We start from the raw sequence: 26,993 nt of genomic DNA, 5'->3' as shown, positions 1-26,993 counted from the left end.
GGAGGGTTTTCAGCCGGGGGTGTCAGGGCCCATCTGTATCTTGGAAAGTTCCCTTTGGTTGTTGGTGGTGAGCGGAAGTGGGGAAGCCAGGAGTGCCACCGTGGCGTGGGCCTCCCTGTGGAGAGGCAGGCAGTAGTTGTGAGGTAAAGGGGTCCAGCTGGGTATTGGGTAGACGGGGAGTGGATGGACAGACAGGAAAGTGGACAGACCTTGCCCAAAGCACAGCCCCAGGCCATACCCACAGTTCCCCCCATCCCAGGCCAGGCCAGCGGGGTGGCACTAAGATGAAGAGAGGACAACAGACGAATAGACAGGAGAGAAGTCGGAGCCACTTGCTTGTCTGTCAGAGTGGCTCTGACCAGCCATTAAGGCTCCTCAGGGCTTTCGGATCCCATGACACCTGGTCCGCCAAGTCGTGCCAGCCTTGGGTCCTCCCCTCCGGCTGCCAGGCTGTCTTCTCGAGGTGGGTGCCATTACGCTCCCTGCCACCATGGTGCTGATGCCACTTCCTTCTGAGGAACGGCTGATTCTCTCTCCACTGCCAACCTCACCCTGGGAGGACACAACTCCCCCTGGACTCCGGGGGCCTCTGCACAGCCTGGGCACACCTCTGAAGTGCATTCGGCAAGGCCTCACTGAGCCACTGGGCAGACAATCAAAGGGACTTTCCAGGTCGCCTTTCTGAGCCTGTTTCCTCTGGTGTAAAACAGGGATAACAATGCAATCTCTGCTCTGTGGAGGGGTTGGAGGCTCAGAGTAATGACAGCTTCCCCGGGCCAAAGGAGGAAGACATCTGAGGGGCCCTGGGACAAGAGCTGGGGCTCAGTGAGTGGACAGTGTGGGACCCTTGCTCCTGTGAACACCTGACCCTTCTTGTCTCTGCCAGGCCCCAGAGTGTCTCCGTGGTGCTGCTGCTTCCTCTGCTGCTGCCACTGGGGCCAACCTGGCTTGCAGCTGCCCAGCGCTGCCCACAGACCTGCGTCTGCGACAATTCCAGGCGGCATGTTGCCTGCCGGCACCAGAACCTCACCGAGGTGCCGAATGCCATCCCTGAGGTCAGCACAAGATGGGGTGGGGGGGATAGCAGGAGGAGCCCAGGCTGGCACCAGTGGATCTGCCATTGCCGGGCTGGGAGGCCTTGGCAAGTCACTTTTCCTCTCTGAGCCTCAGTCTTCACATCTGTAAAATGGAAATGATAATAACCAACAACAGGGAGACAATCTATTTAAAATGCTATGCAACTAGAACAAGTTAGGTGACCTATATAGATACAGCACTGAATTAATTACAGGACCTGTAGCAGAGAACTGGGGATATACTGGACTAAGGCATGGTCTCTGTCCTATGGAGTCAAGAGCTAGAGGAAAAGAGTGAAAGTAAAGGGGCAGTGACAATTCAATGTGAAAAGTGCTAGACTAGGGGATACCCAGGCGGCTGGGAGGGAAGGCTTCCAGGAGGAGGTGTCAGGGAGCAGGATGAAGAGAATGAAGGAAACGTGAGGGGGAAGAGAGTGTTCCAGGTGAGGGAACTGCACGTGCAAAGGCCAGGGTTAGCAAGGGGCACAGGCCGTGGTCCTGGTGCCGCTCAGCCTCCCCTACCTCTCCCTGCTCAGCTGACCCAGCGGCTGGACCTCCAGGGCAACATGCTGAAGCTGATCCCCCCAGCTGCCTTCCGGGACCTGCCTTACCTGACACACCTGGACCTGCGGCATTGCCAGGTGGAGCTGGTGGCCGAGGGTGCCTTCCGAGGCCTGGGCCGCCTGCTCCTCCTCAACCTGGCCTCCAACCGCCTGAACGCGCTGCCCCAGGAGGCGCTGGACGGGCTAGGCTCACTGCGGCGGTTGGAGCTGGAGGGGAACCTGCTGGAGGAGCTGCGGCCGGGGACGTTCGGGGCGCTGGGCGCGCTGGCCACGCTGAATCTGGCCCACAACGCCCTCGTCTACCTGCCCGCCATGGCCTTCCAGGGGCTGGTGCGCGCCCGCTGGCTGCAGCTGTCCCACAACGCGCTCAGCGTGCTGGCCCCCGAGGCCCTGGCCGGCCTGCCCGCCCTGCGCCGCCTCAGCCTGCACCACAATGAGCTGCAGTCCCTGCCCGGGGCGACCTTGTCCCAGGCCCGCGGCCTGGCCCGCCTCGAGCTGGGCCACAACCCCTTCACCTACACGGGCGAGGAGGACGGGCTGGTGCTGCCCGGCCTGCGGGAGTTGAGGCTGGACCATGGGGCCCTGCAGGACCTGGACCCCAGGGCCTTTGCCCACTGCCCCCGCCTGCACACCCTGGACCTCCGTGGGAACCAGCTGGATGCCCTGCAGCCGCTGCAGGGCCCGGGGCAGCTGCGCCGGCTGCGGCTGCAGGGGAACCCGCTGCGGTGCGACTGCCGGGCTCGGCCTCTGCTCCAGTGGCTGGCGCGGGCGCGCGTGCGCTCGGACGGCGCGTGCGGGGAGCCGCGGCGCCTGCGCGGCGAGGCCCTGGACGCCCTGCGGCCCTCGGACCTGCGCTGCCCCGGAGCCGGGTCGGAGGAGGAAGAGGAGGAGGTGGCGGCCGCGCGGCCCCGTGCCCCTGCCGGCACCTCCAAGGAGGAGGCTGGGGCGGCCGGGCCCTGCCCGCGCGCCTGCGTGTGCGCCCCTGAGTCCCGGCACAGCGGCTGTGAGGGCCGCGGCCTGCAGGTCGTGCCCCGCGGCTTCCCCAACGACACCCAGCTCCTGGACCTGAGGCAGAACCACTTCCCCTTGGTGCCCCGAGAGGCCTTCCCGGGCCTGGGCCAGCTGGTGTCGCTGCACCTGCAGCACTGCGGCATCACAGAGTTGGAGGCAGGCGCCCTGGCGGGGCTGGGCAGCCTGCTCTACCTCTACCTCTCGGACAACACGCTCTCCAGCCTCAGCGCTGCCTCCCTCGAAGGGGCGCCCTGCCTGGGCTACCTGTACCTGGAGCGCAACCGCTTCCTGCAGGTGCCAGGGGCCGCCCTGCGCGCCCTGCCCAGCCTCTTCTCCCTGCACTTGCAGGACAACGCTCTGGACCGCCTGGCACTGGGGGACCTGGCAGGCATGCGGGCCTTGCGCTGGCTCTACCTGAGTGGGAACCGCATCACCCAAGTGTCCCCCGGGGCACTGGGCCCCGCTCAGGAGCTGGAGAAGCTGCACCTGGACAGGAACCAGCTGCAAGAGGTGCCCACTGCGGCCCTGGAGGGGCTGCCTGCCCTCCTGGAGCTGCAACTCTCGGGGAACCCGCTCAGGGCCCTGCAAGATGGGGCCTTCTGGCCCGTGGGCCGCTCGCTGCAACACCTTTTCCTGAACAGCAGTGGCCTGGAGCAGGTGGGCACAGGGGGAACAGGGGTGAGGGGAGGCAGCGCGAGGGTCTACGCAGCTTGCATTCACTCAACAAACACTGCCGCCCCTGCAGTGCCAGGCCCGAGGCTGGGCGTGGGGTCCCTGAGATGAGCCCGACCCTGCGCCTGCCCCAGGGAGCTCAGGTGTGGGCCACAGACCAGGAGGAATGCTGTGCCACACGGAGGGGCTTGGCAGGGAGGGCACTGCCGAGGCCTGGAGGAGGGAGGAATGTGGATCTGTGGGGTTACCTACTGTTGCACACTTTGTGGGCAGAGCTTCGCCATTAGCGGGGGTCCAGGCATAGCAGAAAGAACCATGGACTGGGGGTCTGCGTGACTTGCAAAGGGCACGTGCTTTGGCATCAACCTGGGTTTCCACCCCAGCACTGCCCTTCCTGCCCATCTTGGGCTCTCTCCTCCCCTTCTGCATGGGGAGCATGAGGCTCCATCCCAGGCCTGGGGGGGGGACAGGCCTGGCAGGAGCTCACACCAGGGCCTGGCACCTTCTTGCAGGTTTCTCCTGGGGCCTTCTTGGGCCTGGGGCCCCGGCTCCAGAGCCTACATCTGCAAAAGAATCAGCTGCAGGCCCTGCCCGCCCTGCCTGGTCTCAGCCAGCTTGAGCTCATCGACCTCAGTGGCAATCCCTTCCACTGTGACTGCCAGCTGCTCCCACTTCACAGGTAAGCACCCCCAACTGAACCCCCAGCTGGGGACCCCCCAGCTGCTCTCAGTCAAGCCCTGCTGCCATCTGAGCACCTTTGGCTGTCGAGGATCCTTCCAGGGCCAGCTACCCTTCCTGGGGGAGCCAAGCATCCACGGGGCTTGGGTGGGCTTCTCTGAGCCCCTGTTCCCTCATCTATAAAGTGGGAATGAAATCTGCCCAGCCTACTGGGGTGGGACCTAGTAAATGTGTGTGAGCACTTTACGTCATCGCCTAAGAAAGCAACAAGAACGGTGGAGTCTGGTGACCTGGTTTCAAATCCACTTCTGTGACTGACCAGCTACCTTTGAGCCACGTGGCCTCTCTGTGCCGGTCCCTCATCTGGAAAGGGGATGATAGCGACTGCATCCACCTCCTGGTGGTGGTTGTAAGAATTACATTAAGTTAGATAGCTTATCTAGATTGCTTTGAAGAGCGTCTGGGTCTTCAGCCCTCTGGGACTGTTTATTACTGGCCCCCTGTTACAGGGAGGGGATTGAAGTTTGAAGTGACTTGCTCAGGGTCACATAATTGGTGAGTGGCCGAGTCCCACTGCCCCCACATCATTGACCTCTTCGCTGTCCTCAGGAAAGCTCAGCACAGCAGCTTCCCCGAACCCCCTTTTCTCCTCAGGTGGCTCACTGGGCTGAACCTGCACGTGGGGGCCGCCTGTGCCACCCCTCCCAATGCCCGTGGCCAGAGGGTGAAGGCTGCAGCTGCTGTCTTTGAAGCCTGCCCGGGCTGGGCTGCCAGGAAGGCCAAGCGGACGCCGGCCCCCAGGCCTAGTGTCCGGAGGACCCCCATGAAGGGAGGACGGCAGGGAGCGAACAAGGTTGGCGGGGGGCAGGTGCAGGGAGGCCTTGCTGGGTGGGTCAGGTTTTAAAGCCCGTGGGGTAGCAGGGGTCTGACTTGTCTTGGTCCCAATTTCATGAGGTTCTAGATCTGGGCAATGACCCTGTTGCTTCCATTCAAAAATGTCTATCCCCCTCTCCTTACCTCCTCCACCTCTGGGCTAAGCCCAGAGTGGGTTTGTAAGGAAATGACTCTTTCATCCCACGGGACAATGGCCTTTCCGATTAAGCTGCAGCATCCCAGGACCCTAGGTATCCATGAGAAGAACCCCACAGTGACTGTTACTGCTGGATTGCTGTTGATTCAGCCTGTTCCCACCTATCTTGGGGCCTCGCTCATCCCTCGGTCGGGAAGAGCAGGAGTGCAGGTGTGTGGTTGGTGCCACGGGTCGGACTCCATCACCCCCTTGACGTTATGTTTGCTGCCCAGACAAACCCATTCACACTGGAACGCTCAGTTGTACCAAAATCTCGCAGCTCATCAGAGAAGAGTGGGCAGGACATGGGCACCCCTCCACGTGGCGACCTGTGCTGGGTGGTGAGGGTATGTAGGGGAGGCAGACCTTAGAGGAAAGCTGTGACCAGAACAGGGGGGGCTCTGGGAAGGAGGGGAGAGGGCTCTGCCTGCCTCTGGACCCGCAGCTTGAAGAGTTGGGGCACCTGGGGACCATCAGATGGTGTTTGTATTAGTTCCCTAGGGCTGCAGTACCACAAACTACCACAAGCTGGGTGGCTCAGAACCACAGAAATGTATTGTCTCACTGATGTGGAGGTTAGAAACCTGGAATCAAATTGCTGGTGGGGCTGTGCTTCCTCTGAGGCCTCGAGGGGAGGGTCCTTCCGTGCCCAGTCCAGCCTCTGCGGGCCCCAGATGTTCCTTGGCTGTGGCAGCACAACCCCCGTCCCTGCCTCCACCGTCACGATGTCTTCCCGTGTCTCTCCACATCGTCTTCCTGCTGGATGTGTCCAAATTCCCCCTTTTTATGAGGACACGAGTCATTAGATCACGGCCCACCCTAATGACCTCATTTTAACTGGATCACCCGTGAAGACCCTATTTCAAAATAAGGTCTCATTCTGAGGTGTATCTTCTTCCTGGGGACTTAATTCAACCCGAAGCAGTGTTCATTGTGGAGGTCAGCTGGGAGTGAGGAAGAACCCCTAAAAAGACCCCAGGCTGGGGGCTTCCCTGGTGGCGCAGTGGTTGAGAGTCCGCCTGCCGATGCAGGGGACACGGGTTCGTGCCCCGGTCCGGGAAGATACCACATGGCGCAGGGCGGCTGGACCCGTGAGCCATGGCCGCTGAGCCTGCACGTCCGGAGCCTGTGCTCTGCAACGGAAGAAGCCACAGCAGTGAGGCCCGCGTACCGCAAAAAAAAAAAAAAAAAGACCCCAGGCTGAAGGTGAGCATTCAGCCTTAGAAGCGAGACCTGGAACCAGGGTCAGTGACAGCGGCCATACTCAGTGAACACTTGGGCGGCACTTTCTGCCAGGAGTTGTGCTGATGAACAGCACCAGCGTGGATGCTGAGCTTGACTCGGGAGCAGCAGCCTCGATGGGTTCACCTCCAGGTCAGGACTCTGATTAAAAGACCCCCACACCAATCCCACATTTTGTAGCTGCGACAGGAATGGGGCCTCGCGGGGCCACCCCATCCAACCACCCTTTCTGACATGGAGATACTCCACCAAACGGGCTTTTTGTTTTCGCTTTGTTGAAAGTGGCAGCTTCCTCCCGGGAATACCAAGTCATCGAAGAAGGATAAGGGCCCTGAGCCCTGACAGGGTGTTCTGGGCTGGGGGGCGTGCCTGGCCGAAGGCACCTGGCAGACGAGCCTGGGTTTACTCCCACTGCTGTCATTTACAGTTGTCAAGCCACAAGTCCTCTCTCTTAGCGTAAAATGAAGTTAGCGTGTCCTCACAGGATTACTGTGAAGATGAAGCAAGCTGTGTGAACGCCTGTAAACTAGTGCCTGACATATGAGGCTATCACAAATGGTAGTCCCCTTGCTTCCCATCCCTCAAGCAGAGCTGAGGGTCCAGATGGGGCGATAGTAAAGGAAGGTGCAGGGGGCTTCCTCTGGTGTGTGTACGTGGCCTAATCTGCACCAGGGAGCTGCTGCAGGCTGTCAAGCAGTGGGAGCAGGGAGTGGAAGTGGTTCTGTTCGTTAGGATATTTCCCAGCCATCAGGTGGCCCCGCTGCTGTGAGACATCGAGACCTTTAGTTCCATCCAAGGGCAATTGAGGAACAAGGTTCATTCTGTGCCTTGATCTATTATGTCCCAGAGGTCAACACTTCCATCTGTGACAAATTAACCTCTAGGTCCCAGCAACACGTTATGTACACTGTCACATACTCAGAGGCCACCTCTGTGCCGGGCACGAGGGGCACACAAGACATGGCCTTGGGCTTTCTGCAACCTGTGGTTTTGGGAGGGGAATGGCTGAAACATAAATAAGGAGAATATAGCATGTTGTTGCTATGGAGACGGGGAGCTCTGGAGATGACAGATGACACTTGAGTTCTGCACTCTTCATGTGTGACCTCACCCAGTTTTCATAACTGACACCGTTGGCTGGCATATCGGAATGCACTCTCGCTCTAAGGAACAGGACGCTGACAAATTGGACTTCAGCAAGAAAGGGATTCAATTGTCTCATGCAAGTTAAGTATGGGAGGCCAGTCCAGGGCCGCAGCAGCAGCTAATCTTGCCCTCCAGCTCTGCCTGTTGTGCTCATGGCACCTGTAGGCTTCACTTCTCCATTCAGGAAGAAGCAACCGAAGGCCAAAATGCCATACAAGTCCTGTTTTCCTAGAAGCTCTTCAGTCAGAACTGGACCCATTAGCGGCAAGGGCATCTGGGATGATGAATTATTCTCAGCTGGGCAGTTTACCCTCAACAAAGGCAGAGATGAAGTGCACACACATGCCACCTTCCTCCCCTGGGGGCTAATGCCACTGACTGACCCGTCACCACTCAAGTCTGGTGTGTGTGAGATGGGGGTGGGGTCAGGCATGGCCCCTCTGTCCTGGGACCTGTCCCGTCCTTGGTCGTCACTGTGTTCCACACCTAGTCATGTTTTGGGGAACTCAGGCTGCAAGAGGGTGCTTTCTGGGCCCGGTTTCTATACCATGTGGGCCTGCAGAGGGTCTTTAGAAAAGGAAAAAGGATCAAGTTCTCTTTGAACTGACAGGAAATCAGCTCCCCTTGGGCTGGTCACTCCATCTCTGGGATGACACCCAACAGCTGGGTCCTGAGCACATCCACGGTCAGCACCCCATCTGGCAAGCACCTGACAGTCCAGGGAGCCAGATACCCGCCCGGCACAGCTGCAGCCCTTATAGGGGTGACACAGGGACCCACCCTGCCGTGCCGTCTCTCCCCAAACATGTAGAAGGAAAGAAAAGGGCTGAGGACAGCACCTGCCATCACCTTAGGTTCCAGGAAGAGGGTCTCTTGAAGAGAGGATGGATCAGAGGGAGGAGAGTTTCAAAGGAGACTAACTGGAAAAAAAAAAAAGCAGCTGAAATTTGGGCAGATGCTAGATGAACTTCTAGAAGGTACTTCAGAGAGAAGGGGATTCAAAACATGTTACGGAGTTAAGGACACGAACAGTGAGGAAAACGAGCCAGAAGTGTGTCCCCTCCTCCAGGAGCTCCTCCAGGGCCACCTCAGCCAGCAGGGCTGACCACCCTACTCTGTCGCAGCCCTGTGACTTTCTGGCAGGGCCAGACCCGTCCCTGGTTAACGGGAATGAAAAGGACAGGTCCTAGCCCCGCTGGGCTCCAGAGCGGGTTAAGTTCAATGCTGGTGGCAGCCTCCCTCTCAGGGGATGTGTGTGCTCGTACACACATACACACAGACACACACATGCTGAGTGTGCTTGTACACACACACACGCTGAGTGTGCTTGTACACTACACACACACACACACACAGGCGTGCTGAGCTCACCCCCCCACCAACCAACTTGTCCTCCAGTGTGCGGCCCCTCACCCCTGGCAGTTGAGGGACACGGTGGGTGTGGACGGAGGCTGGTAAGGAAGAGCTTCGGGAACTCCAGCTGGAGAGGGAGCTGCTCACAGGCGAGTCTGCGGGTCTCAGCAGCCCTAGTCACGCCGGCCTTGCCTGGGAGGGGGCAGAGGTGACAGGGCGGGTCCGGGAGACCCTGGGTGTTTGTTCGCTGCCCAGCGCCCACCGCACCAGGCGGCATTCATGCGGAAAGGCTCAGTCTCCAGAGGAAAGTGGGGTGGAGGGGTGGTGGCAGTCGAGGTGCCCTGGGCTGGCTGCCAGCTGGGTGGCTGGGTGGGCAGCAAGAAGTCTCAGTTGTCTGTCTCCTGTTTGATGTTCTCGATGGGAACGGGCAGCTCTGGACTCGGGGCCTTGTCAGGCGTGGCCACATCGAGATGCTCTTCCTTTACACGCACGGTAATGACTGAGGAGGAAGAGAGGTGGGGGGCAGGGAGAAGAGAGTGTGCATGTAACTCCGGGAAGGGCGTGGCCTCAGGATCTGGGGAAGAAATCAGGCTTCCTACGGACGGGCCCTCAGGACATGGCAAGGGGAAGCCCCTTCCCCCTCTGCGGGGGCAGGCAGCACAGAAGGCCTAGGGTCCCGTCAGCCCAGCCGGGCAGGCTGCCCACCCTGCCAAACACATGAGCTGGGGCCGGAGGTGGAGAGGGCCATGCGAGACGCTCGGCTCCATTCAGAGCTGGGGGTGGGTGTCTGGGAAGCCCTCCAGGCCCAGTGGTCTGAGAAGGGTTGCTTGGTGCCCAGAAACTTCCCTTCAAACTTGACTCTACTCTTCTGTGCCCAGGTCGGGAAGGAGGGGGCTGGCCTCTGAGCACCAGAGCCGCCCCCAACCTTGACCCCGCGTGGGAGGCTCTTACTCTCATCAGGAACGGGCTCCGACGAGATCTTCTTCTCTGCCGCCTGCAGGTCGTCCTCCAGCAGGGGCTTCTTGGACCCCTGTCTGAGGGGCCGGGTCTTGGTTGGTGGTATTCTTTTTCCTTTGAATAAACACAGAATTAAATCCGGGATAGGGATGCATCCACGTGACGCACGAAGGCTGGGTCTTGCCCAATGGTCAGGTAGCACAGCAGAGGGGAAAGTGCCAGTTTGGGAGGACAGAGGCCCCAACTCTGACCTCAGCCCCCAGGGCTGTGTGCCTGAGGCTCAGAGGCTGCCTCCAGCAAGGGATTGACACCCACGTTCCCCCACTGGCTGCCATGGTTGTTAAGCTTCCCTTTTCTGATCCTCGCTTTCTCCACGTCTGGAGTGTGATTCCCAGCCCTACACTTTGAGCGGCACAGGGTCCTGCCACTTGGTCACCTCCGCACCCTCACAGCATCTTAATCCTGCCTGGGGACCACACTGTTTCCTCTTTGTTCCCTTCAGGACATCCTCTCCTCTGCATGATACCACGTCAGGGAGCCCACCTCACCGCACTGGCCTGCGGCTCAGCTTGGGGCCTGCTGAGAACGGGCCTGTCTGTGGAGAGGTCCCCAAGATCAGTGGCCGCCCTTCCTCCCACTCCCTGGGGGTCATGAGGGAACAACGACAGCCTCAGGGAGCAGCTTCCACCCGTTTCCTTTCGTACCTTTTACTTTCAAACATAGCCTCTACACATGGCCTCCCTCCACCCCAAATACAGTCTCTTGTCTCTTTTCCTTGGTATCCTGACCGTTGCCAGAGATGGAAGACTTATGCTCCGGGTCCCTGAAGACACAGGGTGATGGCTGGGCCCATGGGGCAAGGGGTGAAGGAGAGGGCGGGACCATGAAGAGCGCGACTTAGGTGGCGACGCCCCACCTCCACTCCCAGGGACACAGGCTCAGCTGATCCCGAGTAGCTTTAGAGCATCACTTACTTTTCTTCCCAAACTGTTTCTTTTTCTTCTTTGTGGCCTCTTTGGCTTTCAGAGGAGTGGTGGGCTCTGTTGTTGAAAATATGGAGAAGAGGTAAGGAGAGAGTTCTGAGAGGACACAGGCTGTAGTCACACCCCAAGATACCTGTCCGCCCCTCACCGGCCTCCCTGACACAGGGGACGCCCCCAGAAGGAAAGCCAGAGCTGGGCAATGAGAACAGGGAGGGGGCTCTGGAGAGGGACTGGACAACAGCTGTCCCTTCTTCCCACCCTCATCACCAGGGCTCTCGGAGGCACCTAGGGAATTTACCTGGGTGCACAAGGGCACGAGCATATGACAGAGTGGGCAAGGTCAAGGAAGGAGCTCTGCAGGCCAGAGGGAGAGGGAGACAGAGAAGTCAGGACAGAGAGGGGAGACAAGGGCCACTCTTTTCTTAGAAGTGGTCCAGGAGATTCTCGATCTCATACCAAAGAACGAGGTGGGAGTGGGGCAGGGGCGTGGTTGGCAGAAAGGAAGAAGAAAAGGAAAGTCAAGAGCCCCTTAGGGCTGCGAGAGCCCAGACCTGTGGCCACGGGTGGCTGGAGCTGGTAGCCGGTGAGCTCACACCAGCCGACGGGGTAGATGTCCGGGGACTCACAGTCTACCCACTGGTCATACTCGCTGTCCCAGCCATCAAAGTGGATGCTGAGGAGACGATGCACCACCCGCTTCACAGTGGCCACACAGATCAGCCGGGGCTCCATGAGGTCCACGGCCTCCAGCTTCATGCCCACCTTGAAACCATGGTTGGGGCAGTCCTGGGAGGGGGAACAAAGGCAGTGACCAAGCCAGCCAGGGCCCAGCCCCAGCGGGGCAGACCTGGAGGAGGGAGCAGGGCTGAGCATGCCTGCGGGGGGAGGTTCCTCTGACCAGTGATCCCACTGCATTTTGTTCCCAGGCACTGGCCCTGTTGGGAAAGGGACCAGCTGAACTGTTCAGCACAGCACCCATGTCAGAGTTTGGGACTTCTCCCCTGAAGTGGCGGACCTTAGTAGCAAAGACTCAAGAAAAGAGAAGGGGCTGGAATTGCCACCGCTGGCAGTGGGCAGGGCTGGTCTCCTCACCATGTTGAAGAGTCTTGATGGAGCTGCTTTCGCCTTGGTCTTCTCCAAGTAGGTCTCCCAGTTGAAAGTGTGAGCCTCATACCCTGCAGGGGTGGAAAGTGTAGATGACGAGGAGGGAAGGGAAGCGGGAGGGAGTCCCGGAAGGTCTCCCAGCGCCAAAGGGGCGCCTGCAGCTCGGTCAGGACCCCCCCGGAGTCTCCCCAGCAGCCTTCTTCCCTCCCCCCCCAGGCTGGTACCTGCTCTAGGACCATGGTCCTGTTGCACAAGGTGCTCACTGACCAAAGGGACAAGTGGGAGCTCTGCTCACCGAGCCACATACCGGCCACGGGGCCGAGCCAGCCCAGAGTAAGGGCTAGTGGTCGTGACCCTGGGTAGCTCTGTCACCTCTCCAGTCCACTCACAGACTTCAAACTCCAAGGGTCTGGCTTGGCCAGGAATTGGGGCCAGTGGCCCCACCCTGCTCCTCCCAACTGTAAGGCTCATCTTGCCTTTTGGGGGTGTGAGCTCAATGTCATTCTTCTGGCAGAAGGTGGCTGGGAAGATGGCGTGGGAAGAGGCATGATAACAGAACCAGTCTGAGCCATCTGTGGAGGGCCCCCCGTCCACACAGATCATCAGGTAGCCATCCAGGAGGACCTAGCAGGTGGAGGGGAGGAGAGCAGACAGAACATGGTATCCTGAACTGCACCCCCATCCCAGGGTGAGGTGATACGATGGGGATGCAAGGTGGATGGATCCAACCAGAGCTGTTTCTCAGCCTTCCCCGAGCTGCTTCAGAGCACTCAGCACTGGTGTAACCCACACTCATGAGATCATTTAGCCTCCTCACTAGATAGCAAATGCTGTGCCAGCAGGAACTGCATCTGTCTTCTTGTCAGTGTGTTCTCAGTGAACACATGGGCCCAGGCTGGAGATCTGCCGGATGGATAAATCAGCATAACCCCCTGGAGGGCCAAAGGGTGGCTGTTTGCTCTTCAGGCTGCAGCAGTAACAGAGGTTTGCAGTGAAGTCAGCCCAGCTATGGCTTGACTAGGTCAGCACTCAAAGGAGATGGCATGTAGCAGCAGGAAGGCCTACACCTGACCCAGGACAGGCTCAGGCCAGGTGTTCAGTAAGCACCTGTCCAACGCACCTCTGACCCTGACATGAAAGCAGATTCTGACCCTGACACGAAAGCAGGAAGCCCAGGAGCAGCCAGAACTGGGAAGCTCTGCCACCTCCATGCCCGCAGAAAGCCATACTGGAGGCTGGAGGGCTCCCCCAGGCTCACCTTGCAGATGGTTGCCACGCAGATGTTGCCCAGATTCAGGGGGTCAATGGCTTCCAGTTTCATCCCCTCCTCAAACCAACCGCCTTCCGTGTAGACAGCTCGAACCTTAAAGGAATGGGGCACTTGGGGAATCTCTGGGCTGGCCCAGGAGAAGGTGGGAAAGCAAGCCTCATCTGCCATCGGCCTGGGAAGGAAGCGGGGAGGGAAAGGGACATCCCAGGGAAGAGCTGGGGTCCGCAGGCCTGGAGTGGACCAGTGGCCAAGGGGACAGTGCCCAAGGGCTGTGCCTCACCTTCTTGAACAGATAAGGAACAGCATCGCAGTAGATCTTCCGGAAAGTGGGATGGTGGGCCATGTCGCTGCGCCTCTCTTTTAGGGAAATGGCAGAGGGAGGAAGGGAGAAAAGGAAGGTGAAGCTGCTGACAGGGCCATCTCCACGCCTCCCCCAGAAATATGCCCCCTAGACCAGAAGCTCTCTGTAGGAAGTATTCGGCCCTTAGGACCCAGGTTCTTCCCACATCACATGGAAGGGATGTGGCCTGTAGCCTCTAGTTTCAAACCAGTTTTTAACACTTCAACCTGAGTATCCTCGGTCAAGGCACTCAACCTCTCGGGATACTTGGTCAAGTCCTGCCATCCGCAGCGTAGAGATGATCGATTCTACCGTGCAGCGTGGTTGTGGGGTGTAGAGATGTGCCCCCGCCAGGCCCACGCTGGCCAGGGACTTCTGCTAACCTGACAGCTTGATGCCATGGCCGACACGCCTTGACCAACCCACTGGGTGGATCAGGGGGCTCCACATGTGGCACCAGAAGTCATCATCGCTGTCACCATCCTCGTAGAGGAGCCGTAGGCGACCCCCGATTACTGTGTCCACCACGGCCATGCGAGTCCGCGACACCTGGGACTTGTCCACCACCTCCAGCCGCATGCCCTGCCGAAAGGGGTACTTCATGCTCTCCACCATCTGCAGTGACATGAGAACACAGGCCTGCTGGGGTCATGTGGACCCTCCCACCCACCTTCCTGTTCTGTTGCTTAAGAGTAACCAGAGGATGGGGAAGGTGGAGTGGAAGCACCGCAAACACTGCATCAGGAAGCAGGTAGATGAGCCCTCCTGTCCCGCCAGGTTCAACCCTGGTTCCCAAGTCCCTAGGATGATACTGATGATATGATTTTTACAACATGTGCACCAAAATGCCAGAAAGTCATTATGATGGGAATTACAGATCGCTTTTCAGACTAAGGAAACGGGTGCCCCAGAGAGGTCACGTGACTTACCCAGAGTCACACGGGCTCGTTAGTGCCAGAGCTGGGCCACAAATCTGGTTCTGGTGTCCAGCTTTGTGCTCTTTCAGGGATCTGCACTCTGATCACACGGGTACCCCACTCCCCTCTACCTTCTGGCCCCTACTGATGGCACACACAAGCCTTGTGTTTAGGGAACTGAGTGCCCCTTGCCTCGATACATCTAATTTCAGCTCCAGCCCCTCTGGGCTGCAGCTCTGAACGGCTCTCATAGCACCTCAGTAGTGATGCCTGCCCCTCTGACGCAGCAAAGGACAGTGACCAAGATGTCCACAAGCTGCTCTAGAGCCCTGGTGTCAGGGCCTGGGTGAGGAGACAGATTTTTTTTTTTTTTTTTTGCGGTATGCGGGCCTCTCACTGCTGCGGCCTCTCCCGTTGCGGAGCACAGGCTCCGGACGCGCAGGCTCAGCGGCCAGGGATCACGGGCCCAGCCGCTCCGCAGCATGTGGGATCTTCCCGGACCGGGGCACGAACCCGTGTCCCCTGCATCAGCAGGTGGACTCTCAACCACTGCTCCACCAGGGAAGCCCGAGACAGGAGATTCTTTGTCTGCTGTGACTTTGGTGCTGTCCTGCCGGGGGTAGAGAATGGTTACGTAAGCTCTGTAGGGCTGTTCCAGCACCAGGGCACTGCGGGCTCAGGGAGAAGCATCCCAGTCTCCACGTGACGGGGGCTGAGCAGTGCTATTCCAAATCCCACCAGGAGGGGGAGCGGCTCAAGGATCACAAAGCAGCCACCAGGACACAGATCCTTCACCCTCAGCTCAAGGGCTGGAATATACCAGGCCCATTTAGCAGAGGGAGAGACACAGGGTGAGAACTGGGCTGGGGTCCCTCTGGGCTGCCTCCCGGCCGCTGGCCTTTCCTGACAAGCTCCTTTCCTCTGTACCCACTGGTGCAGCCCATGACCCGTCAACGCGTTATTGCCCTCGTTTGTTTAAGGTCACACACTGGAACTCAAGGTCTGTAAAGGCAGAAGCTAGGTTTGAGTCATTTCTATTATACATTCTCAGCTCCAAGCACAGAACTAGGCACGGAGGTAGTATTCACTTGATGTTTTTTCTCGACAACGTACACACACACCTGACCTTGGCTGATGGGCATTCAGTCGAAACATTTACGAAGCACTTACCATATTGCGGGACTGGATTACCATATAGGGATTGGATTTGGACTTGAGCTCCCTCCACAGACCCACCCCTTCTATCCTCTCCACCCCTCAATCTTCAGAGGCAGCTGCTTTTGTACGCACGTGACAGCTAGTGTGTGCTTGCTGACTGTTCACGCAGAGCCCTGCTCTGTCGCCCAGAATCAAGCTCGTTTTAATTTAAGCAGAGATGAGGCCACCTGGACACTCCTGGTGGCCTGCACACAGCCATTTGCCTCATCCTAACACTAGCCCAGCTCATCTTCAGTCGCCAACCCTGTCCACTGTGCAAGGTACTATGGGAAATATAGGAGAAGCAGCTTGCAGTTTTGTGGAAAAGACTATGACAATTAACAAAATATAGAGAGATGAATAGCAAATGTGCACTACCTGGTACGTTCAAATAAAGGAAAAACTGTTTTTGAGGTACTTGGAACCGTTACTCATTGAAGACCAGCTAAGGCCCACAGCGCCCATGTTCTCACCAGGCATCCGGGGCCTTGGGTGAGATGGCCCCAACCACCCTCCCATCTGATTTTCCACTGCTGGCTTCCATGCCCGCCCACATCCTACCCATCAAGGTAGAATTCAAATGCCGTCTTCTCCACAAAGCCTCCCTCAATACCTGCTCGTCCTGAGGCCACAAGACCAGCTCAACCACACGTCACGGTGGTACCTGCCCTGCATCCCCTTGGCTCGCTGCTGTGACGCTTTACCCAAGCAGCATGAGAACAACACGTGTGGGCATCCGGGTCAGGGGCCCCAGAAACCCCAGATGTGGCCCAGGCACCTATGTGAGCAAGCCGCACAACAGCAGGCCTGGCATACAAAGGGGGAAGAGACCAAGTCTTCACTGCATATCCTTGTGATCCCTTTGAATTTTTACCACGTGTATGATTTTTTATGTTAAAGAACTAAATAATTTTTAAAAATTAAAATGAGGGCTTCCCTGGTGGCACAGTGGTTGAGAGTCCACCTGCCGATGCAGGGGACGCGGGTTCGTGCCCCGGTCCGGGAAGATCCCACATGCCGTGGAGTGGCTGGGCCCGTGAGCCATGGCTGCTGAACCTGCGCGTCCGGAGCCTTTGCTCCGCGACGGGAGAGGCCACAACAGTGAGAGGTCCGCGTACCACAAAAAAAAAAAAAAAATTAAAATGAAATGCCACACAGATGATTTTGAGGCACATCTCTGGTTCAAAATCAAGGCTATTTTATAATTTTTCATGGGTGTGACTTCATTTCCTCTGCCAGACTGGACAGTCCCAGATGGCAGGGTCCACATTCTCCGTATTTCCAGTGCCTTGTATACAATAAGTACTTAATAAAATCTATTGAATGAACGCTCCTGAAAATGCTATGAGCAAGGTAAGGATCTAGAAGAAGAAATGGCAGACAAAGCAACATGATCGATGCGGTTGGATCAGAGTCTGAGCAGGGAGGAGGCTATTAGGCTGGGAAGGCAGACGACACCCACCATCCATCCTTAGGAAATCTGGAGCCACTAAGATTGCTAAGCAAGGGAGTCTTGGAAAAAATACTCCAGTGAATAGCACAAAGGACAGATCAAACAGGAGAGGGGCAGGAAGGAGATCAGTTAGGAGACCCACAGGGCTCACTGCCAGACCTTGATATGGAAATCCACGGGAAGCGTCCTGGAGCCCACCAACCGTTTCATGAGGTAGCCCTTCCAATCGGTGAACTTGGCATGGATGGCTGCAGAGATAGAGCAGAACCCTGAGTACAGACTGACAACGCTCCCACTGATGGGGCACCAAAGCTGCCCCAGAGAGCAGCAGAGGGGCCTAAATAACTTATTTCTGCCTTTTCAGGCCAGCAATCACCATCTTATAAAACCGGACTCCCCCAACTTGGACCTGCCATGGGGCCTCTGGGACAAGGCTGGACAGGAAGCAAGGAGGCAGGTGGGCCCTGTTCTGGTCTAACTGCTCCCAAGGGCCCTGCAGGAACCAGGACAGGGAACGTTCTCATCAACTCACTCCGCGGGGGCACCAGGATCTTGCTGTTGATGGCACACCAGCCGATGGGGTGGACATCCACAGTCCCCAGGTTGCACCAGAAGTCATGGCTGGCGTCATTTTCAAAGCCTTCATACCGGAGCAGCACCCGGTACCCTGAGAAGAAGGAGGGAGAGGTGTGCTCTTAGGCCTTCACTCTTCTCCAGCCTAAACAGGACTTTTGCTGCCTATTTCAAGAACTCCTTCCATAACAGCCAGAGTAAAAACCAACCCGTGCCACGTACTCGGAAAGCAGCACAGCACAGTAGGGAGAATAATCTTCTATAGCCTGATCGACCCTGGAACGAACTTAAAAAATGGGAGTTTCCAAACTCGCCAAGCTCTGTGGTCCCCTCTAAGGTAGGCAAGATAAAAGAACAGCAAGAAGGGAGGCAGAAACTCCAGCAGGCGGGTTTTTGTGTTTGTTTTATGAAGCTGATTTCTGCTCCACCACTGCCTGTCCATCTGGAGATGTCACTGCCCAGCCCGACCCCGCCTCGGCCGGAGGAACACCCACCTGCCGCCTGGATGACCGAGGCGATCCAGTACACGCGGCTGGGGAGCACAGCATCGCTGTTGAGCACCTCCACCTTCATCCCCTTCATCACATCCTCCCACTGGTCATAGAGTGGGACCTGTAAGGGGGACAGTGAGCCACCCGCGCTGGCAGAGGACAGCAGCTGGCTGAGGGGCCTCGCGAGAGTCTGCGTCCTTCCTCCTTCGCCCCTCAGCGTTGCCCCTCACTCCTTGTGTGTGGAAGGCCAGGCCGGGGACCAGGGACGAAGAGACGGGCAAGACGTGGGGGTGGGGCTGGGCAGAGACCCAGAGTCAGATGTCCTGGGTGCTAAGCTCTCCAGGGCCGCCCCTGGCTGCTATCCTCTCGGGCACACCATGGCTGTGCCAGCCTGCGTGACAGTCACGACGCCTAGCAGTTTCTCACCCTCACCACGTGCCAGGCGCCATTCTTGGCACAAATAGCACCTCTTTCAGTCGTCACTCCACCTGGGCCGTTAGGACCATGACCCCTGGTCTCGCAGCTATCGCCAGGCTGGCTCTCACAGAGCCGGCTGCCCACCCACCGCTCTGGCACGTCCTTTCTCCTCCCGTTAACATGTCCCTGACAGCACTGGACTGCTTGGGGCTGCCTCCCCAGGATCTAATCCTTACTTTGCTGCCAGTGGCACTTTGGTTCTCCTTTGGGGAGATTCTCCTTTTTTCCTTCTCAGCCCTGGTTTCAGCCAATCAGTGTATCCCATTCCATCTCCCTGGCCGGAGGGACTGGGTTCATCACAGAACCCAGAAACAGTTATACTGCTCAGGCACGTTCAGGTGGGCTTTTTACAGAGCATATCGAGGCAGATATATTAGTGCAAGTATGATGCAATTCCCCGCAATGAAATGCCTGAACTGCTAGAGAATTCAGGAAACAAAGAGCTCCCCCCACTGGGAAAGACGTGCACCTTCACTAGCAACCAGACAGGAGAGGAGGAGTTAAGCTGCATCGAGTGCCAACCCTTCCCTGATCAGCGCCCTCCCCAGAGTTCAGTAGCAGCTCAGAAATTAGAGGCTAGGAAGTGGGTTTAAAGAGGCCTCCTCAAAAAAAAAAAAAAAAAAAAAAAAAAAAAAAAAAAAGAGGCCTCCTCCTGGATTTCCTGGGTTTAGAAAATTGGTTCAAAGACAAGAGCGCTCCCTCGGTTTCTCTCTGTGCCTGCAGGAGACACCACTCGGGCCTGCCTGCTAAGTTCTTCTGCTCCAAGCCCAGCCCTCCAAGTCTCAGCCTTTGCTGTTTCTCAGTGACAGGGAGTCAGGGAGCCTTTAGCAGAAGGGGCTCCAGGAGGCATCCACATTGGCCTCCCGGGAACCAAGGGGCCCAGGGCAGTTCACAGCACCAAGCTTTCAACGGGAAAGCACTAAAAATGGGGGAAAAGGAGAAAGAGATTCTCAAAGTTTGCTTTTGGATATCAAAGCACAAAGTGCCATTATGTAAATAAGCGAAGTGGGGCACTTCAGAGGGGCTAGAAGCTCTCACTGAGGGTCTGTGGGAGGACTTGCTGAAAAAGTGGACAGAAAGGCAAGCTGGAGGGAGCGGCAAAGCTGGGCTTCGAGCACCCAGACCTCACCCCGTTCTCTCCCGGTGCCGACGCTGTGAGGCAGGTGGGCGAGATGGTGGCAGCAGTCAGGACCCCTGCCCTCCCCCCCTCGTCCCCAGGGCACTCACGTGTTTAAAGCAGCTGACAGGAGCAGCCTTGTAACTGTGATCCTTCAGGAACTTCCCCCAGTCAAAACCCAAGACCAGCGCTGCGGGGCAAAGAGGGAGAGGGTTAAAGGGTCGGAGCTGAGCTCCAGCAGCAGCCATTCCAGGGCCCCGGGCCTGAGGGGCGGGGGCAGCAGGTCCCTTCCCCACCCCATACCTGCCCCAGCAGCGGCCATCAGGACGGCGGAGGGCCTTATCCAAAGGCTGCCAGACTCTCAGGAGTAGAGGAAACACTCAGAGGGAAATGTCTGGTCTTTCTTCCCCAGAGAAAGACGGAAATTCAAAGACCCTTGGGCTTAAATTCCTCAGACCGCCCCCAACCTCTCATTGGCCACAGCCAATCTAAATGGGTGGGAGGTGCACACACCTAGGCCCCTCCAACCCTTGAGGTTGGGAGCTCAATATCGGTCAGAAACTCAGACCATCTAGCGCAGTCACTTCATGCCTACATTTGCTCAGAAATAGCTACACGAGCTCAGAAAGAGAGAAGGGTTCCTCCCTTATCCCATCACCCTTCTTCAAACAAGATCTGGGTCTCCACTGCCCCAGGGAAACAGAAGCCAGAGAGCTAAAGGCAATGCAAAACAAAAGAAGCTAATCCTCGGCTTTTAAATTATCAAGAGTAGAGGTCCTGGCAATTTAAGAGTGATTGAGGGATCTTCTGGGGTAATTTCACAATTACCAGGTGAGGAAGATACAATCCAAAGCAAGCCTGGGCCGGCACTTTCTAGCTGGCCTTTTCCAATCCTCGCTCCTTGGGAGGCCACCCCAGTCCTGGCACTGCACCCAACCTGCTTCCTGAGCACCGGTCCCTGCAGTCTTACCATCCTGCCCTGTTGGTGTCCCATCTGCAAGTTGTCCTGTCCCTTGGGAATGGAGGAAGGCTCCAATTTTGGCAGACCAGGCAGCTTTGTGCAGGACTTTGGCCTTCTTGGTAGGTGGTTTTCCCTGGAGGGAAGACAGAGTGTGTAGCCTAAAGGCTGAGAACAAGGCTCTGGATTTGGACAGGTTTAAATCAGGCATCCAGTTAACCTCTCTGGGACTTCAGTTTCTTCATTTGTAAATCAAGATGGTAACAATGATAAAGCTTAGCTCAGAGGGGAGCTGCAAGGGTGGGGGTCGCCTATTGTGCCCACACTCAGCAAGCACCGAGCTATTGTTCAACTGGAGAGGGGCGGGGGACTGGCAGAGCCACACGCAGGGAGGGGCACATTTTCTATCTTTTAAGCCCCGCTTCTGCCAGGAACCTCTTCTTGGGGTCGTCAACTCTCAGCCATCTCCTTCCTTTGGTGCTCCTACAAATTTATGGCACAGAATGGGCTTCAAAGGGCTCTTGAACTGAACCATGGACTCTCTCTAGAACATACATGAATGTTCTAGAGAGAGTCCATAGCTTATTGGGTGCTCAAAGGCATCCTCCCCCAAAGTGAAAGGCCACTGATCTGGTCTGTAATTTGTAACTTAAGTACTGATCAGAAAGGCCCAGATAATTTATTAAAGAGATCAGTGAGGGCTTCCCTGGTGGCACAGTGGTTGAGAGTCTGCCTGCCGATGCAGGGGACATGGGTTCGTGCCCTGGTCTGGGAAGATCCCACATGGCACAGTGGTTGAGAGTCTGCCTGCCGATGCAGGGGACACGGGTTCGTGCCCCGGTCCGGGAAGATCCCACATGCCACGGAGCGGCTGGGCCCGTGAGCCATGGCCGCTGAGCCTGTGAATCCAGAGCCTGTGCTCCGCCACAATAGTGAGAGGCCCGCGAACCGCAAAAAAAAAAAAAAAAAAAAAAGAGATCAGTGAAATAGAAATGTAGGTTGAGGGAGTTCCCTGGCAGTCTAGTGGTTAGGATTTGGCGCTTTCACAGGTTCAATCTCTGGTCGGGGAACTGAGATCTTGCAAGCTGTGAGGCGTGGCCAAAATTTTTTTTTTTTAATTTGGGTTTAAATTCCACACAGACCTGGGGCCAAACCCTGGCTCTTCAATTTTATTTGTGTACCTCTAAGTAAGTTAGTAAAAATTTTTGAGCCCTTAAAATCGGAATCTTTAAAAATTCATTTTTTAGGGATCACTGGTTGGACTGAGAGTGCCAAGCCCATAGCAAGTATCCCCAAACTATAGTTATAAATAATACCATTATTAGCTCACTGAGAAGGACTTTTCTATGCCTTGACTAAAATCTGCAAAATGAGGGAAATAATAGTAACTATCTCACAAAGTGAGAGATGAAGCGTATGAGGCACTAAGCAGAACTGGCACTGCGACCGGCAATAAACATCAGGCTTCACAGGACAATCACCTGGGGAGCTCGTTAAAGGCCCTGAGTCCAGGCTACACTCGGCCCCAATTAAATCAGAATCTTTGGGAGTAAGACCCAAGCATCAATATTTTTTAAGGTTTGCAGATGACCCCAACGTGCAGTCAAGTTTGAGAACCGGTGCTGTGAAAACACAAGGCCAGTCTGCTGATTGTTCTTGTCTCAGCGCCCACAGCCCCAGGAAGGGTCTTCCAAGTGATAGCCTCTCACCTGTAATCTAGCCAAGATACTGGCTTTCTTGGAGTTGGAGGAGTAGCTCCTAGAACAGGAGACGCTGCAGAATCTCTTGGTCTTGGAGAAGAAGGCTTCCCTCGTACCCACGATACCACACATCTCACAGACAGCTGGGAAGAGAACTTAGCACATGACTCCCTTGATCGTCACTCCAAATCAAACAAAATGATGGGCCCTTCAAAACCTGGGGCACTGCATTAATCAGGTGAGTCCCAGGCCCCCTAAGGCTGACAGAACTGGAATAGAAGGAGGTTTGGGTGTGTACACCTGAAGCTTCTTAGCACCCCTTGGCTATATGTGTCAATGGTGGGGCTAAGGAAAACGCATGAGGATGACTGGGGAAACAGGTGAGTGTTGGGAAGTTTGCAAAGAGGAAAATGAGAAGAAAAAACATACCCGTATCATTTAACTTCTGTGGGCCTATTTTTTTCTCATCTATAAAGAGACTGAACTAGATCAATGTTTCATCCCTGATATCACATCAGAGTCACTTGAGGAGCATTTAAAAATGCCCAAGCCTGATTCTAATTAACTGGTCTGTGGTGGGACACAGGCATCTGTGGTTCATTAAAAGCTCCCCAGGTGATTCTAATGTGCAGCCAGGCGATGGCACCCCTGGACTGGATGGTCTCTAATAGTTCGTTCCAGTTCTAAAGTTCTAAGATTGTAAGAGAATGGTTGGAAGAAGATAGAAGGGAGAAAGATAAAAGAAAGGGGAGAAAGGAAGAGAAGACAGGATGAATGGAAAGGAAACAAGTGGCAAAGAGTATTAGATTCTCCTCTTTTCTAAAGAGTAAAGGGACCAGGGGACAGAAATGTCATCACAGACCATCTAGCCTCCCCATTTTCACAGGCAGTCCCCACACTGGAGGCCCTGACACAGGGGTCCAGGAGCTGTGTAAGCATCACATCTCTGAAGCCACTGGCTTCCAGATGATTCATAGGGATTCTCATCGGCCCACCCCTACCCTAACCCTCTAACCCGGAGGTCACTTTATTCTGTATTTCCCCCCCTCTCACTTCCAACCCACAGGCTATTTCTTGTCCCTTCCCAGATAGTAACCAGATCACTTTAGGTGTTCTATATTCTCAATACCTAGAGAACAGGACAATCGCAAAAGCAGCACCATGTTAATGACTGGCATCTAGTATGTGCTGAACAAATATTAATTATAAGAAAGAATGAAATCACAATTTGAAATCAGACTGCAGCAGAGGAAATGACCCTTGGGGATACTTGGGGTGCCTCTGCTCTCTCCCAGGGCCTTAGACATCTGATCCCTTAGACATCAGATCAAAGAGCCCTTCACACCTGGACAGCTCTGCCCACCTGGCCTATATCCCCCTCTTCCTCCACAGCCTCTGAAACCTCCCCCTCTTCAGGGGACACTTTGAAGGCACCTGGCTCAGAACCACTGCCATCCAAGGAGCGGGGAGTCCCAGGGCTAAGCAAATGCAAGGGGGAGGTGGGCAGCTCCCCTGCTTCCCGATCCTCATTTTCTGCTTCGCTTGACTCCTCGAGGTAGGAGCTGCTCTCACTGCCCGCACTGCTGTTATAACTCCGGAAACTGTCGTAGCCACCAAAGAGCTCCAAGTCATCATCTTCCTCTTCCTCCTCCATTGGTTCTGAAGTCTCCTAGTGACACAAAAGCAGGCAGAAGGAATTATGGTTGGCTTAGTGTATGGGAAGGGAAGCTGCAGATCTGCTACCAACTCCCTTTCCAGTTCTTCGTCAAGTCAACACTTTTGGGCCAAGTGGCAGGCAGAATCAAATACCCCTTTTGCAAACACCAGGATCATTACTCTTGTTTGTACATTTCTCAACTGCAAATCAAAAGAATATCTTAGGGGCTTCCCTGGCAGCACAGTGGTTAAGAATCCGCCTGCCAATGAAGGGGACATGGGTTCGAGCCCTAGTCCAGGAAGATCCCACATGCCGCAGAGCAACTAAGCCCGTGCACCACAACTACTGAGCCGGCGCCCTAGAGCCCGTGAGCGAGCCCGTGTGCCACAACTACTGAAGCCCGTGCGCCTAGAGCCCATGCTCCGCAACAAGAGGAGCCGCCACAATGAGAAGCCTGGGCACCACAACGAAGAGTAGCCCCCACTCGCCGCAACTAGAGAAAGCCCGTGCTCAGCAGTGAAGACCCAGTGAAGCCAAAAAAAAAAAAAAAAAAGAATACCTTAGCAAGACAGAAAACATGTATTAGGAATTCACCAAGGTCTCTCTGTGGATTTATAAGTGATGACATTTTACCATAATTCAAACAGAATACACGGATGTGAAAATATCCTAAGCAAAGTGCCTCATGAAGACTTTCTGGGGAAGGTGTATTTTAGAAACTCATTCTTCCCCCTTCAGCATATGTACACCAAAGTAATTCAACTCAAAAACAACTTAAGTCAGACAAAAGTTAATTTGGGGCCCAGACTGCCCTAAAGAGGATTTCGGAGGCTAATGACACGCTAGCTAGAGCACTGTGGTATATACAATAGCTTTGGACTCAGCTCTGATCCTAACTAGCTGTGGGTCCTTAGGCAGGTCATTTAACCTCTCTGGGTCTCAATTTTCTCATCTATAAAACAAGGAAAATATTTGGCTCCAGGATGCGGAATGTAAATGAGATACTGTATATAAATCTACCTGGCATGTTGTAGAAAAGGTGTGAAGAATTTGGGCTCTAGGCCAGGGCTCCAATACCATCCCCACTGCTTACTAGTTACTACCATCCCTACCGTATGACCTGCAGCAGGTCAATCTCAATGCCTCAATTTCGGCACCTGTAAATGAGGACAATTCCACCTGTTTCATAGGCTTTGGGGGAGAAGTAAGGGTTAATACGGGCAAGGCACTCAGAACAGTGACTTGCACACAGCATGTGCTCAATAAATGTTGGCGATTATTACTGGTTAAAAGCATGGGCTCTCAAACCAGGTACGCCTGCGTTTGAATCCAGGATCTTCCACTTATTACCTGTGTGATTTTGTGCAAGATATTTAACCTTACTGCTCCTGGTTTCTCCATCAGTACAATGGAGATAATAACAAGCCCTCTTTAGAGGACTGCTGTGAATGCTGATATGACATGCAAAGCCTAGTTCCATTTCCAGCAGTTAGTGACAGCTCTAAAACTGTGAGCTGTCATTCTTACTCTCCACTGTATGATTATTTTCCTTTACCCTTAGAGAGTTTTTGAGCGATTCCACTTTATATTTACAACTACACATGTAAACGTGCTAGAAAGGAAATTCAAATATAAGGTGACCAGAAGCCAAATGATTAAAGGATGCGTGGGTTACAGGCGGTGGTAGAGTGGAAAAAGCAAACCTGGTAGAGTTTTGGAACTTGACGGACTTAGTGCCCATCTCCTTCACTTTACAGTCCTGTGACCCTCCTGAGGGGTCGCACCACCCCTCCAGGCCTCAGCTACCTGAACCACAAAAACGAGACACTGGGCTGTTGAGTATATTGGGAGATAGTGCACGTGAACGCTCCGGACACGGAGGGTTTATTAAACTTTAATCATCCCTTACTTCCCACCAAGATGTGACAGGCCTCATAGTCCCTAAAGAACACCACCGTGAGACAAGGAGGAGGAGGAAGATTCAGGAGCTCTCAGATTCTGAACCCAATTCCCCTTCCCCAGGCCCGGGAGGCTGTTCCTCCCTCAACTACTCGGCCCCAGCAGAACCGGAGCAAAAAGCAACGCCAATCGCCTCGGGCCCTGCTCAGCCTAACTACCTTTTTATCCATCCTTCCACCCTCCACCCTCCAGGCGTCGCTCAAAGGCCTAAAGAAGGGCCCACCGAGCGGGGCTCTCGGGGTTCCCTTTCCCAGTCACGAGTAGTCCTCTACCTCTCACCTCGGCGCCCCGGGGCTTCTCCATGAGACCTAACACAGTTTCTTCAACCGTCACCAGGTGCGGGAAGCCATATTGGCCTCGCTGCTCTCCCCGAGCGCACTCATTGGCCGCCTCCCAGAGCCGCGGGCCAATCAAGCTGCAGGAAAGAGGTAAAGCCGGTTCGGCGCTCCCCTGTGCCCCTCCTCCCCGGGAGAGGGGGAAGCCGCGGACCTTATGGGACTTGTAGTTCCCCCTTGGGTGCGCTTGAAGGGGGGGGTGTTGCTATAGCGACGTGAAAATTTCCCCCGGCCCTAGAGCTGCGGCGGCTCGCGCGGACTGTTCTTGTTTCTCCACGCCAACCTCTTGCTATCACTCCAACTCCATTCTTCATTAAAGTTATTGAATACCTAAGATAGGTACTGTCAAGGCGCCAGGAATAAATATCTCGTACTCTCCCTGATCAGAAATTTAAGGTGCCCTAGGGCGGGGATGCTAGCAGAGAGACTCTTTTCTGGTTCAGGCAGAAACTGGAATACTCTTATGCCCAATGCTGTAAATGTCCCGCATGCTCAAAATCCTGCAAAACTTCCTCTTACATCACCATCTCCTGAAAAAAAAGATACGTGGCTCTCTGCCTCTTTCCTCTTGGATTTCCCACAACCTCCTTACACGCTCGGAGTTCTAGGTGCTGTCGTAGAGCTTTATAAACATCTCAAATCAGGGACAATCAATCACCCTTTTAAAGATGAGGTTGGACTTCTCTGGTGGCCAG

General features: G+C 55.5%; 2 protein-coding genes across 2 annotated transcripts; one reads left to right on the top strand and one right to left on the bottom strand.

Moving 5' to 3' along the window:
• Positions 1–1,627: 1,627 nt before the first annotated feature.
• On the top strand, positions 1,628–4,904 carry CHADL (chondroadherin like; the record flags this gene model as incomplete). Its single annotated transcript, XM_082634492.1, has 3 exons — positions 1,628–3,307; positions 3,835–4,001; positions 4,655–4,904. Exons 1-3 carry the CDS (start codon positions 1,643–1,645, stop codon positions 4,902–4,904), a joined length of 2,082 nt encoding a protein of 693 aa, XP_082490618.1. The 5' UTR covers positions 1,628–1,642.
• Positions 4,905–6,389: 1,485 nt separating this feature from the next.
• L3MBTL2 (L3MBTL histone methyl-lysine binding protein 2) lies at positions 6,390–26,347 on the bottom strand. Its single transcript, XM_082634493.1, has 17 exons — positions 26,243–26,347; positions 23,782–24,016; positions 22,357–22,490; positions 20,660–20,783; positions 19,800–19,879; positions 18,099–18,216; positions 17,564–17,698; positions 17,191–17,279; positions 13,848–14,079; positions 13,405–13,481; positions 13,113–13,217; positions 12,331–12,478; positions 11,843–11,925; positions 11,302–11,536; positions 10,742–10,807; positions 9,762–9,881; positions 6,390–9,309 (listed from the first exon to the last, which is right to left on the bottom strand). The coding sequence occupies exons 1-17, from the start codon at positions 26,264–26,266 to the stop codon at positions 9,197–9,199; spliced, it is 2,118 nt and encodes a 705-aa protein (XP_082490619.1). The 5' UTR covers positions 26,267–26,347; the 3' UTR covers positions 6,390–9,196.
• Positions 26,348–26,993: the final 646 nt, after the last annotated feature.

The sequence above is a fragment of the Mesoplodon mirus genome (genome assembly GCF_964341445.2).
Source record: "Mesoplodon mirus genome assembly, chromosome: 11".
Classification (NCBI taxonomy): Eukaryota; Metazoa; Chordata; class Mammalia; order Artiodactyla; family Ziphiidae; genus Mesoplodon; species Mesoplodon mirus.
This window is presented reverse-complemented; position numbering and strand designations above follow the sequence as displayed.